Source organism: Gekko japonicus, unplaced genomic scaffold (genome assembly GCF_001447785.1).
Source record: "Gekko japonicus isolate JY-2015 unplaced genomic scaffold, Gekko_japonicus_V1.1 scaffold894, whole genome shotgun sequence".
Lineage (NCBI taxonomy): Eukaryota > Metazoa > Chordata > Lepidosauria > Squamata > Gekkonidae > Gekko > Gekko japonicus.
In genome coordinates, this window is record NW_015161975.1 from 172,662 (window position 1) to 187,224 (window position 14,563).

General features: G+C 53.6%; 2 protein-coding genes across 2 annotated transcripts in view; both read left to right on the plus strand.

Annotated features, from left to right (window-relative positions):
- The first annotated feature begins 3,438 nt into the window (after positions 1–3,438).
- Positions 3,439–11,387, plus strand: DCTN5 (dynactin subunit 5). Its single transcript, XM_015429737.1, has 6 exons — positions 3,439–3,549; positions 3,662–3,730; positions 5,626–5,744; positions 9,077–9,188; positions 10,238–10,340; positions 10,423–11,387. Exons 1-6 carry the CDS (start codon positions 3,502–3,504, stop codon positions 10,518–10,520), a joined length of 549 nt encoding a protein of 182 aa, XP_015285223.1. The 5' UTR covers positions 3,439–3,501; the 3' UTR covers positions 10,521–11,387.
- PLK1 (polo-like kinase 1) overlaps positions 10,954–14,563 on the plus strand; it is a 16,978-nt gene continuing 13,368 nt past the window's right edge. The window contains exon 1 of the mRNA XM_015429727.1: positions 10,954–11,115. Within this exon, the coding sequence (XP_015285213.1) occupies positions 10,954–11,115 (162 nt within the window). The remainder of the gene's footprint in view (positions 11,116–14,563) is intronic.

The window sequence follows — 14,563 nt, forward strand, 5'->3', positions numbered from 1 at the left end:
CCCCCCCCCCCCGGAAGAGAACAAAAACCAGTGGAGCTCCCTGCCTTTCCCCTCCCTTCTGGGCTGGGCTGGGCAGAAGCTGGTGAGGGTTCCAGAACCGGGCGGGGGGGGGACGGATGGACGGACGACACTAAGGAAAGAGACCCACGGCCTCCCAACTGGCACATCTCGCTGGTTACCTGCAGGGCCCTTCTCCTGTAGAAGCAAGCTGTTTTGCTCAGCGACTGTTTTCTGGACATAACTCTTGACCCTCTCGGCCCGTTCCGCACGCTGCAGAGAACAAGGCAGAGGATTAGCCTTTCGCATAGTTTTGGACGCTTGTTATAGAATCCTAGAATCACAAGAGCTGGAAGGGGTCCCACAGGCCATCTAGTCCAGCCCCCCTGCTCAGTGCAGGATTAGCCTAGAGCAGGGGTGTCAAACTCATTTGCTAGGAGGGCCGGATCTGACATAAAGGAGACCTTGTTGGGCCGGGCCATGCGTGTCATAAAATGTAATGCCAGGTAGCGGAGACATAAGGACACAAACACAAAGGGGTTTTTTAACTTAAAAACATGCTTAAAACATCAGCACTCTTGCAATATTTTGTTTATTTAACAGTGTCTGATAACTGACACCTCTTGCTCTGAATTATTGCATTAAAATGTCTGTGCTGTTGCAATCTTGAGTATGCTGTTCAGGTGTGTATCTGTAAGCGGCAAACCTACGATGACGCAGCAGCAGCAGAGCTGGAAGAAGCAGAAGACAGCCAGTTCCACTGCGGGCCTGATGGAAGCCCTCCAAGGGCCTGATCCGGCCCCTGGGCTGCATGTCTGACACTCCTGGCCTAGAGCATCCCTGACAAGTATATAAAACTTCCATAAACTCATTCCCCTCTCGCAGCTGTAGAGGCCTGGCCGACGGGCCCTGGAAAGGGAGGGGCCCATACTGACTCACCTGCAGCCTGCTGTACGTCTTCCTGTACTCTCTCCGCAGTAAGGCCAACTTCTCCTTCAGCTGCAAGACACAGACATTGCAGGGCTGTTGTTAGTGATCACGCCAGAGATTCATCACAAGTTCTTTTAAAACAACAACTTACACAGGAACTCTGATCTCCACATTGCAACCCATCTAGCCTTGCTCGAGGCACTGGGACCACATGCAGGCACACACCCCATTACAAGGGTCAGAAATCCTGTGGAGCCAAGAAAGGCCTTGACTCTTTTGCTCTTAAGGCTTATCTAGTGGACAAGGAGTCACATCCAGGTCTTGTCATCCTGCAGACTCCTTTAATTGGGACACCGGGGAGCAAGAAGAGGCCAGCTGGGCTGCTGATATGCTCGTGATTCAAGCAGGATGAGACCCAGCTAGAGGTGTAAAATTTCCAGAAATTTTGAAGCTCGGAAAAAACCCCGTTTTTTTCTGGGGGGAAACGGAATTTTTTGGAAAAATTGAAAAAAATGCTACATTAGCACTTCTTTTTTCTTTTCCAGGTTGAAAGTCATTCTGTTACTTTAGGACCATAAAATATGACTACGGACATTTTTACTTGGCATGAAATTATAATAACTAGCCTATTAAAAATACAGTGTATCCAAACAATGATTACCAACAGACTACCTACCCACATGCAAAAACAAAACTGAAACCTTTTTCTTTTCTTGTGACAATCGCACCTCCTAAAGAAAGGAATGCATCTTGTTCTTGCATTGGAGGGTTCAGTTTGTAACCTAGGACTTGCTTGTCCTCAGTGCACAGAAATTAGATCAATCTGATACCATACGTATTTTTTAGAAATGGTTTGGAAAATATTTGAACACCTGGTCCTAAAATATTTTATTCATCATGTTAAAATAAAATGTTCCATAATCAACGCTTTTCCTTTCCTTTTTTCAATTTTTCCAATTTTCCGGGGGGGGGGGGGGAAAAAAAAAGGTTTCAGGGAAAAAAAGGCTTCAGGGGAAAAACGGGAGAAAATTTTTCCAGTTTTTTTCCGGGCCTTCACATCTCTAGACCCGGCCCCAATGCCAGATAAGTCATTGCCACTTCAGATGGCCGGGAACCCTCAGAATGGCCAGGCAGCAGCTGCAACAGACCAGGTGAAGCTGCAGGCTCAGCCTCGAGTGCAGGGCAGAGAAGTCCCACCACAGGAGCCTGAAGTGGCTGATGTCCACAAACACCTGGAGGTGGAAAAATGGAGGGCACCATTTCATACTCTGCAGCTGGTGGGGGGGGGTGGCGGCGGCAGCCTCAGTCTCCTCCTCCCTGGGTTTCAAAATGTAACAGGAAGAGGGAGGTGGGCAGAGAGGTCTTTGCCCCTCCAAACTGCGCAAAAGGGCTAATCCTCTGCCTTGTTCTCTGCAGCGTGCGGAAAGAGCTCAGAGGACCAAGAGTTACGCCAAGAAGTGAAATGGGAGTTCCTTTGCATTTCAAAGAGAGAAACAGAGAGGGAGAGAGAGGTAACCTCCCTGAAGCTAGAAAAGTCACACAGGCAGGAGAAAAGGTTCTTCTGAGCTGGCTTCCTAGCTGGAGAGAGTTTTTAACAATATAGGTGCCCTGTGAACTGGAGGCTCTCAAGGGGGAAGTCTTCCCCGCCTCTAAACACCCCGAGGGCTGCTGTTGTGGGAGCCAAACAGAGGAGGGAGAGAGCCGCCTATGATGCCACCCTGACCTCTTTGGAGAAAAGGTGGTGGTGGGGGAACCACTAGGTGGAAAAAGAGCTTTGTGCCCCCCCCCCAAGGATCAGTCCACAGGTGCAAGGGAACCAGGGAGCAGGATCAGCGGCAGGCGGAGGCTCCCACTCTGGAACTCCCTGCAACTAGAAAGCCAGCATCAGCGAAACCTCCCTTCCTCCCTGCAGTGCTGCCTTTCTAGATGCAGGGAATGCTTCTCAAGAGCGACGAACATTCAGGGCAGGGAGCCTCCCACTCGAAGGGGGCAAAGGCCCCTCTCTGCCCACCCATGCTCCCTCTAAGCTGTGGAGTCCTGTGAGCAAACATTCTACTTTGTGAGCGACCGGCATTAAAGTCATGAGCGAGCAATTTGGCTACGGAATAAATTAGCTTGCTCTGGAGCCCCATCTCCTCCTCCCCTTGAGCCTCACGACAACCCCGCAGGGTAGGCTCAGCCGAGAGAGCGAGCGAGAGAGGCGCCCTTGACCCGCGTCCCTCCCGACCCCGCCTGCACGTGTGAGCGGCCCCACCCACCCACCTACCTACCTACCCACCCCCCTCCTCCTTGCCGGGGCCGCCATGCCCCCGCTCGAACGCCCCGCGCGGCGCCGGCCACGCCCCCCCGCCGCCTGCGCGCCAATCAGGAAGCGGCGAGAAGCGTGGCGGACGGCCTTCTGCGCACGCGCGGACGAGCCCGGCGGGGGGAGCTTGACGCAGCCACTTCCGGTCGCCGGCCGGAGCGTGCGGAAGCGAGGCGCCATAGAGTCGGGCTAGAGGGGCCCACCCCGGGGCGTGACCACCGGAAGCGGGAGCGCGGGTCCTCCTGCGGGGCTGCAGCGGGCGGGGCAAGATGGAGCTGAGCGAGATGCTCTACAACAAGTCCGAGTACATCGAGACGGTGCGCGGCGCCCTCCTCCCGCCCTGGGCGGGAGTCTCCCGGGGGGAGGCGGGGCTGGGGGCTTTCCCTCCCCCCCACTGACACCCCCCCCCCTCTTCTATTCCTCCTGCAGGCCTCCGGGAACAAGGTCAGCCGGCAGTCCGTGCTGTGCGGCAGCCAGAACATCGTCCTCAACGGCAAGGTGGAGCTGGGGGGGGCAGGCTGGGGGTTGCCAGCTCCAGGGCGGGAGACGCAGGGAGGGGCTGTATTAGGGGGTGGAGCCAGGAGAAGGGCGGGGCTTTGTTGGGACTGAGCTCTGTGGTCTGGAGCAAGGCCTCCCTCTCCGCTGTGGCTGTCGTCTCCTGAGCAAAGAGTCTACCTTGTGAGCTCCTGGCATGACAGCCGCGAGCGAGCCATTTGGCTGCTACTGCATGAATTGGTTTCCTCTTGGAGCCCCATCCCTTCCTGAGCTCAGGCAAGAACGTGTGAGCCGGAGGCTAACACACTGTGAGTGGGCTCACACTCACTCTGCTTAGAGGGAACACTGCTTGGACGGAAGACCCTCCCAGTCAATGCCTCCCTCTAAGCTGTGGAGTCTGGTGAGCAAAAAGTTCAATTCTGTGAGCTGCTGGCATTAAAGTGATGAGCCAGCGATTTGGCTGCTGCATAACTTAGTTTGCTCTGGAGCCCCACCCTTCCTGAGCGGAGACAATAATGTGTGAGCCGGAGGCTAAAGAACTGTGAGCTGGGTCACCCTGACTCAGCTTAGAGGGAACTCTGGTCTGGAGCAACACTCTCTCTAAGCTGTGGAGTCCTGTGAGCAAGAATTCTACTTTGTGAGCCTCTGGCATTAAAGTTGTGAGCAAGCGATTGGGCTATGGCAGAAATTAGTTTGCTCTGGAGCCCCATCCTTCCTGAGCCAAGACAAAAACATGTGAGCTGGAGGCTAACAAACTGTGAGTTTTAGCCAGAGGCTAAAAAACTGTGAGCTAGCTCACACTGACTGGAGAAGACCCCGATGCTGGGAAAGATTGAAGGTCAAAGAAGAAGGGGACGGCAAAGGATGAGATGGTCAGACAGTGTTATCGATGCAGCGGACATGAAATTGAGCAAACTCCAGAGCACAACGGAAGACAGGAGGGCCTGGCGTGATGTGGTCCACGGGGTTGCGAAGAGTCAGACTCGACCGTGTGTCTGAACGACGACAACAACACTCGTGCCAAAGTTCAGTTCTAACTATTTTCAAGGCAAACCTGGCAGTCAAACCAATCATGTCAAATTTGTTTGTAGAAATTCTATTAACGCAACTTCAGCCCAGCAAAGAACTTTACACTGAGATGCCTTGAGAAAGGACGAGAACGGGGATCTTTAGCTGGCCCGTTGGAAGCCTTGACAGTCGCTCTTCTTGGACTGAAAAGACGCGAGAAGAACCTGATAAGGAAATAATTAGAACCGAACTTTGGCACGAGCACTTCATTTATTTATCCACTAGAAATAAGGCCCGTTGTGGAAATAAATACAACAGGATCTAGAAAGAGGCTCTGGGAGAGTGCTCTGGCTTTGGGCAAACAGTGTCAGTCTGCTTTTAAAACATGAATCTGGGACCTGCACACCATCAGAATACAGCAGGTTCCATATGCAACTGACATTCCAACCAACTGCCTTGCGGGGGGGGGGGGGGGTTTGGGGGGGGGAATGGCCTGAAGTCCAATCAGCTTCCATATGCAAAAGACCAGGTTGTCGCAGCAGTTGTGGTGTGGGCGGGACCCGGGCTTTGCCTTCTGATTGGTGGCGATATATGCTGAGGAGCAGTGCCATCAGCCATACACTAAGGGAGGGCATTTTAGAATTAGAACTTTTGGCACCCACTATTCAATTATATATAAATAAGGAGAGATTATAACCTTTGCATGTATATGTTTATATGAATGTGTTTGGTAAAGAATATCCTTGACTATACGGAGTTACACTGAGTGATTATATCACGGCTGTATTTTTGTTCTTCTCACCTGGAGGCTGGCAGCGCTCCTTGGTGAAAGTGTTTGACATAGCCAGAGAATCTTGCTCTTTCTTTGTTTTCTCTCCCCCTCCTGGCAGACCATCGTCATGAACGACTGCATCATCCGGGGGGACCTGGCCAACGTGCGGGTGGGGCGCCACTGTGTCGTCAAGAGCCGCAGCGTCATCCGGCCCCCCTTCAAGAAATTCAGCAAAGGGTAAGGAGCTGCTTGCGCAGAGGCGCTGGCCGGCCCCGGCCCCTTGTAAGCCGCCCTGAGCCCGCTCGCGGAGAGGGCGGGGTAAAAATGCCAAAATAAATAAAATAAAGGTTTCTATGGGGCTTTGTACGGCCCTGCTGATGCTCCAACTCCTGGCTCCCTGAGGTACTTTCGTAGGGTCGCACATGAACACATACAAAGTTGTCTTCTACTGACTCTTGACTGTTGGGTCCATCAAGGTCTGTATTGTCTACTCAAACTGGCAGCAGTTCTCCAGGGTCTCAGGCAGAGGTCTTTCCCATCACCTGCCTGGTCCTTTTTAACTGGAGATGCTGCCGGGGATTGAACCGGGGACCTTCTGCGTGCCAAGCAGAGGCTCTTCCACTGAGCCACAGCCCCTCTTGACAGCTCTCCAGGGTCTCAGGCTAAGGTCTTTCCCATCACCTCCTGCCTGGTCCTTTTTAACTGGAGATGCTGCCGGGGATTGAACCGGGGACCTTCTGCGTGCCAAGCAGAGGCTCTTCCACTGAGCCACAGCCCCTCTTGACAGCTCTCCAGGGTCTCAGGCTAAGGTCTTTCCCATCACCTCCTGCCTGGTCCTTTTTAACTGGAGATGCTGCCGGGGATTGAACCGGGGACCTTCTGCGTGCCAAGCAGAGGCTCTTCCACTGAGCCACAGCCCCTCTTGACAGCTCTCCAGGGTCTCAGGCTAAGGTCTTTCCCATCACCTCCTGCCTGGTCCTTTTTAACTGGAGATGCTGCCGGGGACTGAACCTGGGACCTTCTGCCTGCCAACCAGAGGCTCTGCCACTGCTCTATGGTCCCCACCCATGGCTCACATTCTTGCATGTGACAAGCAGACCTCTCAAAAGAACCTTGTTTGACAAATTCCAGCACTGAGCTTCCAGTGTGGATCGTAAAACATTCACAGTCAGATTCATTATGCTCTGGTAGATCAGGAGACAAGGGCTGGGCTTTAAGCCTTGAAAGGCCCCTTGCCTTATCTGGTAGCCTGAAGCCTGGGCAATGCGACTTTCACCGACCTCGAACTGTCCTCAGGTTTGTTACTGAAGCTGCGTCCTCTCCCAGGTGTTTCCCCTTTTGCAGTTAGGATACTGACGAGCCCCTGATGTCGCAGCAGCGGAGCTTACAGCCAGGAGGGATTCGGAGGTGCACAACAGATCAGTTTTTCGCTTATGGGTACAATTCAAGAAACGATCATTTCTCACCTCCACCTTTTTAGAAGTGCAAAATGGCCACTAGGTTTATTCTCTTAAGGTAAAGGTTCCCTTGCTCGAAAGCCAGTCGAATCCGACTCTAGGGTTGCGGTGCTCATCTCCATTTCAAAGCCGAAGAGCGAGCGCTGTCCGAAGATGTTTTCGTGGTCATGTGGCCGGCATGACTAAACGCCGAGGCGCACGGAACGCTGTTCCCTTCCCACCGAAGCGGTACCTATTTATCTACTTGCAATGTCTTGCTTTCGAACTGCTAGGTTGGCAGGAGCTGGAACTAGAGACGGGAGCTCACTCCATCATGCGGCACACTCGGGTCTCGAACTGCTGAACTACTGACCTTCCACAGCCTGCAGTTCAGCGTCTTCACCACTTGAGCCCCCGCAGCTCCTTTTTATTCTCTTACCCTTAATCTTTTTGAACTCTCTAGCTTTGTGGGAAGGCCGAGGGGGAGGCTACTGTTTTCAGGCTTGGAAACAGCTTCACCTGGAACTAGCGGCCCTACTAAAACCCGGAGCACTGTGGAGGGGGCCAGATTTCCCTTCTGCTTTCCTGCTCTTTCTCCAGTAAAAGGGAAACCAGCATTCTATAAGGGGATTTTGCCTTTAAAGCCAATGAAACCCCCGCCCCCTCTTGCTGAGGTCTATCTGGGAGAGAAAAAACTCACCCCCCGGGCTTTTCTGCTAGCAAAGTGGGCAGTTTTGTTTAAGAATGAATTCATTCTGATTACCAGCCCATTCACCGACTAGCTGGCATCCTGAGTTCACCCTGAGTTCATCCTTTATAGGGTAGAGTGGGCCTAGAATTCCGGAGAGAGCTCATCAATTCGGTTCCCAAACATAATTCTCTCTGTCCTCTGTTCAGAATACATTCTACATTCCCCCCAAAAAAACAAACCCCTGAGACTCTTCCCTGAGAGACCACACGGCACCAACCCTTGACTGAGATAATGTCGCTTAGGGAACAGAGGTCAAAAAATTTGGCAAACCAGCATAGGCTGATAATTTAAAGACTATTATAAGGCCTGTAGAATTCCTTAACACAGGGGTGTCAAACATGTGGCCCGGGGGGCGGATTAGGCCCCCGGAGGGCTTCCATCAGGCCCTCAGTGGAACTGGCCATCTCCTGCTTCCAGTTCTGCGGCTGCATCATCGCTTGATTTGCCAGACTCTCTTAATCACCCAGCCATTTCATGTTTTCCCCTGGGTCCTAGACTCAGAACTCTGAGCATGAAATTTCTGTGATGAATGTCATTAAATCAAAAGTAGGTTTGCAGCTTACAGAGCTAATGCTATTAGCCACAAGGTATAGATAGGGACTCTGGGGCAAGGGATGCTCTGTATTCTTCGTGCTTGGGGGTGGGTGGGCAATAGTGGGAGGGCTTCTGGTGTCCTGGCCCCACTGCTGGACCGCCTGATGGCACCTGGTGTTTTTGGCCACTGTGTGACACGGAGTGTTGGACTGGATGGGCGATTGGCCTGATCCAACATGGGCTTCTCTTATGTTCTTATGTTTTAAGCACGTTTTTATTTTAATTAAAAAACCCACCTTTGTGTTTGTGTCCTTTATGAAGTTTATCTCTCCGCTACCTGGCATTACGTTTTATGACACATGCGGCCCGGCCCAGCAAAGTCTCACTTATGTCAGATCTGGCCCTCATAACAAATGAGTTCGACACCCCTGCCTTAACGCATTCCTCTCAGCCCAAAGTTGCACTGCCGCTGCTGGGCCTGAGTATGCGGGCCAGAGCCAAACACCCTGGAGGGGCAGACTGGATCAGCAGCAAACAAAGACTCCTTGGGTTAGCCGTTTCCGGGATCCTTTGGCAGGGCCTGTGCTAGTTGCCTGCTTTGGGCTGCGATCACACACACGCACTAAAGAATCCACTTTCCATCCACTTCCAGTGCACTTTCGAATTGGGTTTTGCCAGTTCACACAGGAGAATCCAGTTGGACAGTGCATTGAGAGAGGACTGAAAGTGGATTATTTAGTGTGTGTGATCCTGGACAAGTTCATGGTGCCCCCCCCCTCCCAATCCCCGCAGTGATGAGTTGGGTGCACAGCTGACCAGTAACCCCCCCTCCCCCGTCTCTCTTGCAGAGTGGCTTTCTTCCCCCTGCACATCGGGGACCACGTTTTCATCGAGGAGGACTGCGTCGTCAACGCGGCTCAGATCGGCTCCTACGTCCACATCGGCAAGAACTGCGTCATCGTAAGTGCCCGCGGGAGCCGCCGGGAGGGGGTGCAGCAGGCTCCCCCTCTGCTGGGCCCGCCTTCAAGGATTCCAAGAGCCCCTGACCTTCTGGTGGGGAAGGGCATCTGAACTCACTTAACGTGACACCCTTTCATTTCTTTGCTTCATTTATACCCGGCCTCTCCCCCCCCCACCCCCCCCCCCCCGCACTCTCACCCCCCCACCCCCGTGGGGACCCCGAGCGGCTCCCGTTGTCCTGCACCTCTCCATTGTTGTCTTCAGGGCAGCCACCCTTTGAGGACAGAATGAACTTCGTTGGAAAGCAACCATGATATGATAACGAAGTGTTTAGGGGAAAACATATCTTCTTTAATTAACTGTTAAAGATTTTTCCTTTGAGATAAATTGGTCTCAAGTTTTTCTGACGGCACAGCGCTCAATTGACCATTTCACTCGAAGTCTCATCAGATGAGACCTTGCACCTTTCATATTTTTTCTGCAACTTTCCCCCCTGCTCTTTCCTTCTTTCTAGCTGACATCAGAAAGACTTGAGACCAGTTTTCCCTGTAAGCTGAGTTAGTGTGAGCTAGCTCACAATTTTTTTAGCCTCCAGCTCACACATTTTTGCCTTAGCTCAGGAAGGATGGCTCCAGAGCAGACTAATTCATGCAGGAGCCAAATTGCCCGCTCACAACTTTAGTGCCAGGAGCTCACAAAGGAGATTTTTTGCTCACAAGACTCCACAGCTTGGAGGGAGGCATTGCTTGAGACCAATTTATTTCAAAGGAAACAACATTAATGGTTAATTAAATTAAAGAAGATATATTTTCCCCTAAACACGACTTTGTTATCATATCACGGTTGTTTTCCTATGAAGTTCAGCCTGCTCCGTGATCACTTGTCCTTGACCTCACCCTTTGACCAAAGCGAGGGGAGAGCGCGGCAGAACCGCCCATGCAGGGGTGGAGTCCTTTCCTCTTGCTAAAAGGGGACTTGGATGAGATTCGGGGGGAAGGGGGCGTGTTTCAAGCACGCTGACCATGGTGTGTGTGTGTGTGTTCGCCTAGGGCCGCCGGTGCGTCCTGAAAGACTGCTGCCGGATCCTTGACAACACCGTCTTGCCCCCGGAAACCGTGGTCCCGCCTTTTACCGTCTTCTCCGGCTGCCCAGGTAAGCGGTACGGGGTGGAGGAGGAAGAGGTGTGTGGTGCTGTGGGACCAGATCCGCCACTCACACTCTGTCTTGGCCGCAGGGCTCTTCTCCGGAGAACTCCCCGAGTGCACTCAGGAGCTGATGATCGACGTCACCAAGAGCTACTACCAGAAGTTCCTGCCCCTCACCCAGGTCTAGGCCTCTCCCTGCGGGTGGGTCTGCAGACGGCTGCTTGGACTCCTCCCCGGGGGGGGGGGCGGTCTGGAGAGAGCCGTTCCCTGTTTCGTTCTCCTTTTGTGCCATCCCCCCCCCCCCCGTGCTGCATGCCAGGAGGGCTGGAAGTTTGTGCTGTTTTCTAGCCTTGTCAAGCGCAGTCCTGTCGCAGAGACCCAGGAGAGGAGCTCACAGAGCATTTGCCGGGGCCCAGCATTGCGGTTGATTTGTGTGTGTGTGTGTGTGTGTGTGTGTGTGTCAAGCAGGCGGAAACAAAGCCTCCCCCGACCCCAAACGGGAGCACCAAGCAGCCTGATCCGCTGGCGAGGGGCTGCTGCACTTCGTCCCCATTCCATCCTGTTTGTAGTCAGTTGCTTGGCGTGGGTCGCTCTTCCCAGGTCTTGCTGGGCTTGCCTGCATGGCTCCCTTCTCTCCACGTTCCTCAGGCAACACCGGGAAGCGGGGCAAGGAGGATCTGGCCCCCAGCCCCCAAGACGGCAGTCCGTGCTTCTCCACAGCCAGCGTCTTCTTGCAAGGGGGGCTTGGGAGGAGCTCTGGGCACAGCCGTGTGGCTGATGGGGTGATTGCGTGTGCTCCAGGGCGTGGAAACGGGAAGATTGCTCCAGGGCGTGGCTGAAAGCGAGTGAGCCCAAAGGCGGGAAGGGGGGGGGTATCCCTGCAGGGATCTGACAGATGTTGCCCCCCCTCCCCCGCCTGGTGTGGCTTCCTTCTCGGTCTGTGCCCGGGCAACGTCGGCCTCTGCCACACGTGGACCACCTTGGCGCCATCCCCCACTATGAGTTTCCTGTTTTGTTTACATTTTCCTGTACAGATTAAAATTAAAAAGTGAGTCATGTCACATGCTGGTGGTGCTTTTTGGCCAGAGCTGCTCGGGGGGGGGGGGTTGGCAGGGGACCAGGGTGGGGGGAAGCCCTGCAGGAGCCTGGGGGCTGTGGTGCTCTGGGGAGAAAGGTGAGGCTGGAATGTGGGCAATGCGCCCTCTAAGCTGTGGAGAGTCTCGTGAGCAAAAATTCCCACTTTGCGAGCTGCAGGCGTGAAAGTTGGGAGCGAGCGATTGGGCTGCTGCATCAATTAGTTTGCTCTGGAGCCCTCCTTCCTGAGCAGAGACAAAAACGTGTGAGCCGGAGGCTAAAAGCACTGTGAGCTCGCTCACACTGACTCAGCTTAGAGGGAACACTGGACATGGGGTGTTCCCGCCGCCGCCTCCTGGGCAAGATGTGAAGGCGAGTGTTTTCGCAGAACTGCCTGGGCACAGGGACCATGGGGCAAAGGGTCCCTCCGCCCTTCGGTGCAGAGCTGTAGCATCAGCAGCTGCCCCCTCCCTCCCTCCCTCTCTGGCCCCATGGCCTCCTCCAGTGTTCTTTTTTTTTTTAAGCCCCCGGAGGGAATTTTTTATTGCATTTTCTATAAACTACAATGAAAAAAAGGGAAGGGAAAACTACATCTATGGGAGAAAGGAAAGAAAACCAAACTAAAAACCCAGTAATAGGAGATCATTACAACCGCTTGTATCGGTGTTAATCTAAAATGCTGTGACTACATTGAACATAGTCGATCATGCTATATTATTTATCTTTAAAACCACTGTTTTCACTATTTAAAGAAAATCACAAGAGCATCATCGATAACTTTAAGGCCTTAAGGCACAATTCAGAGTTCTTCAGCCTTCATTTTGTTTTATCTTTTCTAATCCTTAATTGATATTTATTTATTTATTGCCTGATTTCTACCCCGGCCCTCCCCGCAAGCAGTCTCAGGGCGGCTTCCAATAACATAAATACATGATAAGAACATACATAATACAGATTAAAACATAACTGTTAAAATAACACACTACAGCCGCCCTGAGCCTCCGGGGTAGGGCGGGGTAGAAATTCAAATATAAATAAATAAATAAATAAAACAACGTTCAGTCAAGAGGAATGCTTTCAGATGGGTTTCCAGCTTCCAGCATAAAAGTGCCCAGATGTTACTCTGCTCGCCAACTCTTATGGCAGCTGCTCAGTGATGACTTTGCGGGCCGTGCGCTGTGGCTGCGGCGGCCCCTAACTATATGCCTGGCGGAAGAGCTCCATCTTGCAGGCCCTGCGGAACTGTGAGAGGTCCCGCAGGGCCCTGATCTCCTCCGGGAGCTCGTTCCACCAGGTAGGGGCCGCCACCGAGAAGGCCCCGGCCCTGGTAGCAGCTAGCCTGGCCTCCCTCGCTTAGGGGCCCTCCTCCAGTGTTCTGTGCCTCCGTTCCCTTGTCGGCTGCAAACATCTTTCCTTCAGACTGATTTTGAGACCAATAAGGACACCAAAGAGTCACGGGGAACCCTCGGGGGACAGCAGAGGGGCCCCCGAGCAGGGAGTTGCACCCCAGAGCAGATGGCGCGTGGGGATTGAGGGGGGGGGTCAGTGCAGTGCCCTTTGCGGATGCCCAGCTTTAGGCGAGGAGGCGAACGAAAAGGACTGCCGTCTGGGGCAGTGTTCCCTCCAAGCTGAGTTAGTGTGAGCTAGCTCACAGTTTTTTTAGCCTCCGGCTCACAGATTTTTGTCTTCACTCAGGAAGGGATGGCGCTCCAGAGCAAACTAGTTTACGCAGCAGCCGCCGAATCGCCCGCTCCCAGCTTTAATGCCGGTAGCTCACAGAGTAGAATTTTTGCTCGCGGGACTCCACAGCTTTGAGAGATCCTTGGTCTGGGGTGTCTCCTTTCTGGCTTTCTTGGGGCTCGGGGCATTCCTTCCTTTGTCCGTGGTCTTAACCAAGTGCTCCTCGGGCACAACAAACCGGAACCGGCTGAACTTGAGGGGGGCAGGCTGCTGTTGGTGGGAAGGAAAGGAACCCGCGGCTGTGGGGCAGGCATACTAGATGGATGCTGAGCTGGGCAGGCTCCTCGCAGAAAGGTGGCGGCAGGGCTGGGAGGCAGGCGCGGCCCCCAGGGGTGGCTCACCCGCTGGGGTGTGCCGGGGAAATGGGAAGAAAGCAGTGGAGACCGTCACAGTCACAGGGCCTCTTTAGCCTCCTGCAAAAGAACCTCTCTTGAGGAGTGCTCTTGAGAGAACAGCTGAGAGAACTTGTGACTGACCCATGGTCACACCAGCCGCCGAAAATGACACGTGTGCTCTCTCTCTGTTGAGAAGAAGAACAGATTGGATGTATACCCCTGGCCCTTCACTCGGAGTCTCTGAGTGGCTTACAAACTCCTTTCCCCCGTGAGGTGGGTGGTGTTGAGAGAGCTCTTTTGAAGAAGAAGAGGAGATTGGATTTATACCCCATGGCCCTTCGCTACCCAAAGGAGTCTCAGAGCGGCTGACAAACTCCTTTCCCTTCCCCTCCCCATAACAGACAGGCACCCTGTGAGGCAGGTGGGGGCTGAGAGAGCTCTGACACAAACTGCTCTTTTAGGAACAGCTGTGCCAGAGCTTGTGACTGGCCCAAGGTCACATCAGCAGCTGCGAGTGGAGGAGTGGGGCATCAAACCCGGTTCTCCCAGATTAGAGTCCGCGCACTTAACCACTACACCAAACTGGCTCCTCTTGAGAGAACTGGTGATGGACTTGAGTTCTGCTCTTGAGAGAACTGGTGACTGGCCCAAGGTCACCCAGCTGGGTGCAGGTGGAGGAGTGGGGCATCAAACCCGGTTCTCCCAGATTAGACTCCACACACTTAACCACGACACCAAACTGGCTCCTCTTGAGAGAACTGGTGATGGCTGCTCTTGAGAGAACTGGTGACGGTCTTGAGTTCTGCTCTTGAGAGAACTGGTGACTGGCCCAAGGTCACCCAGCTGGGTGCAGGTGGAAGAGTGGGGCATCAAACCCGGTTCTCCCAGATTAGACTCCGCACACTTAACCACTGCACCAAAGTGGCTGCTCCTGAGAGAACTGGTGACTGAATTGAGTTCTGCTCTTGAGAGAAGTGGTGACTGGCCCAAGGTCATCCAGCCGGGTGCAGGTGGAGGAGTGGGGCATCAAACCCGGTGGCTCCGAAGGCGCTTCCCCCTTCCCCGGCTGCGCCTCCGCCGA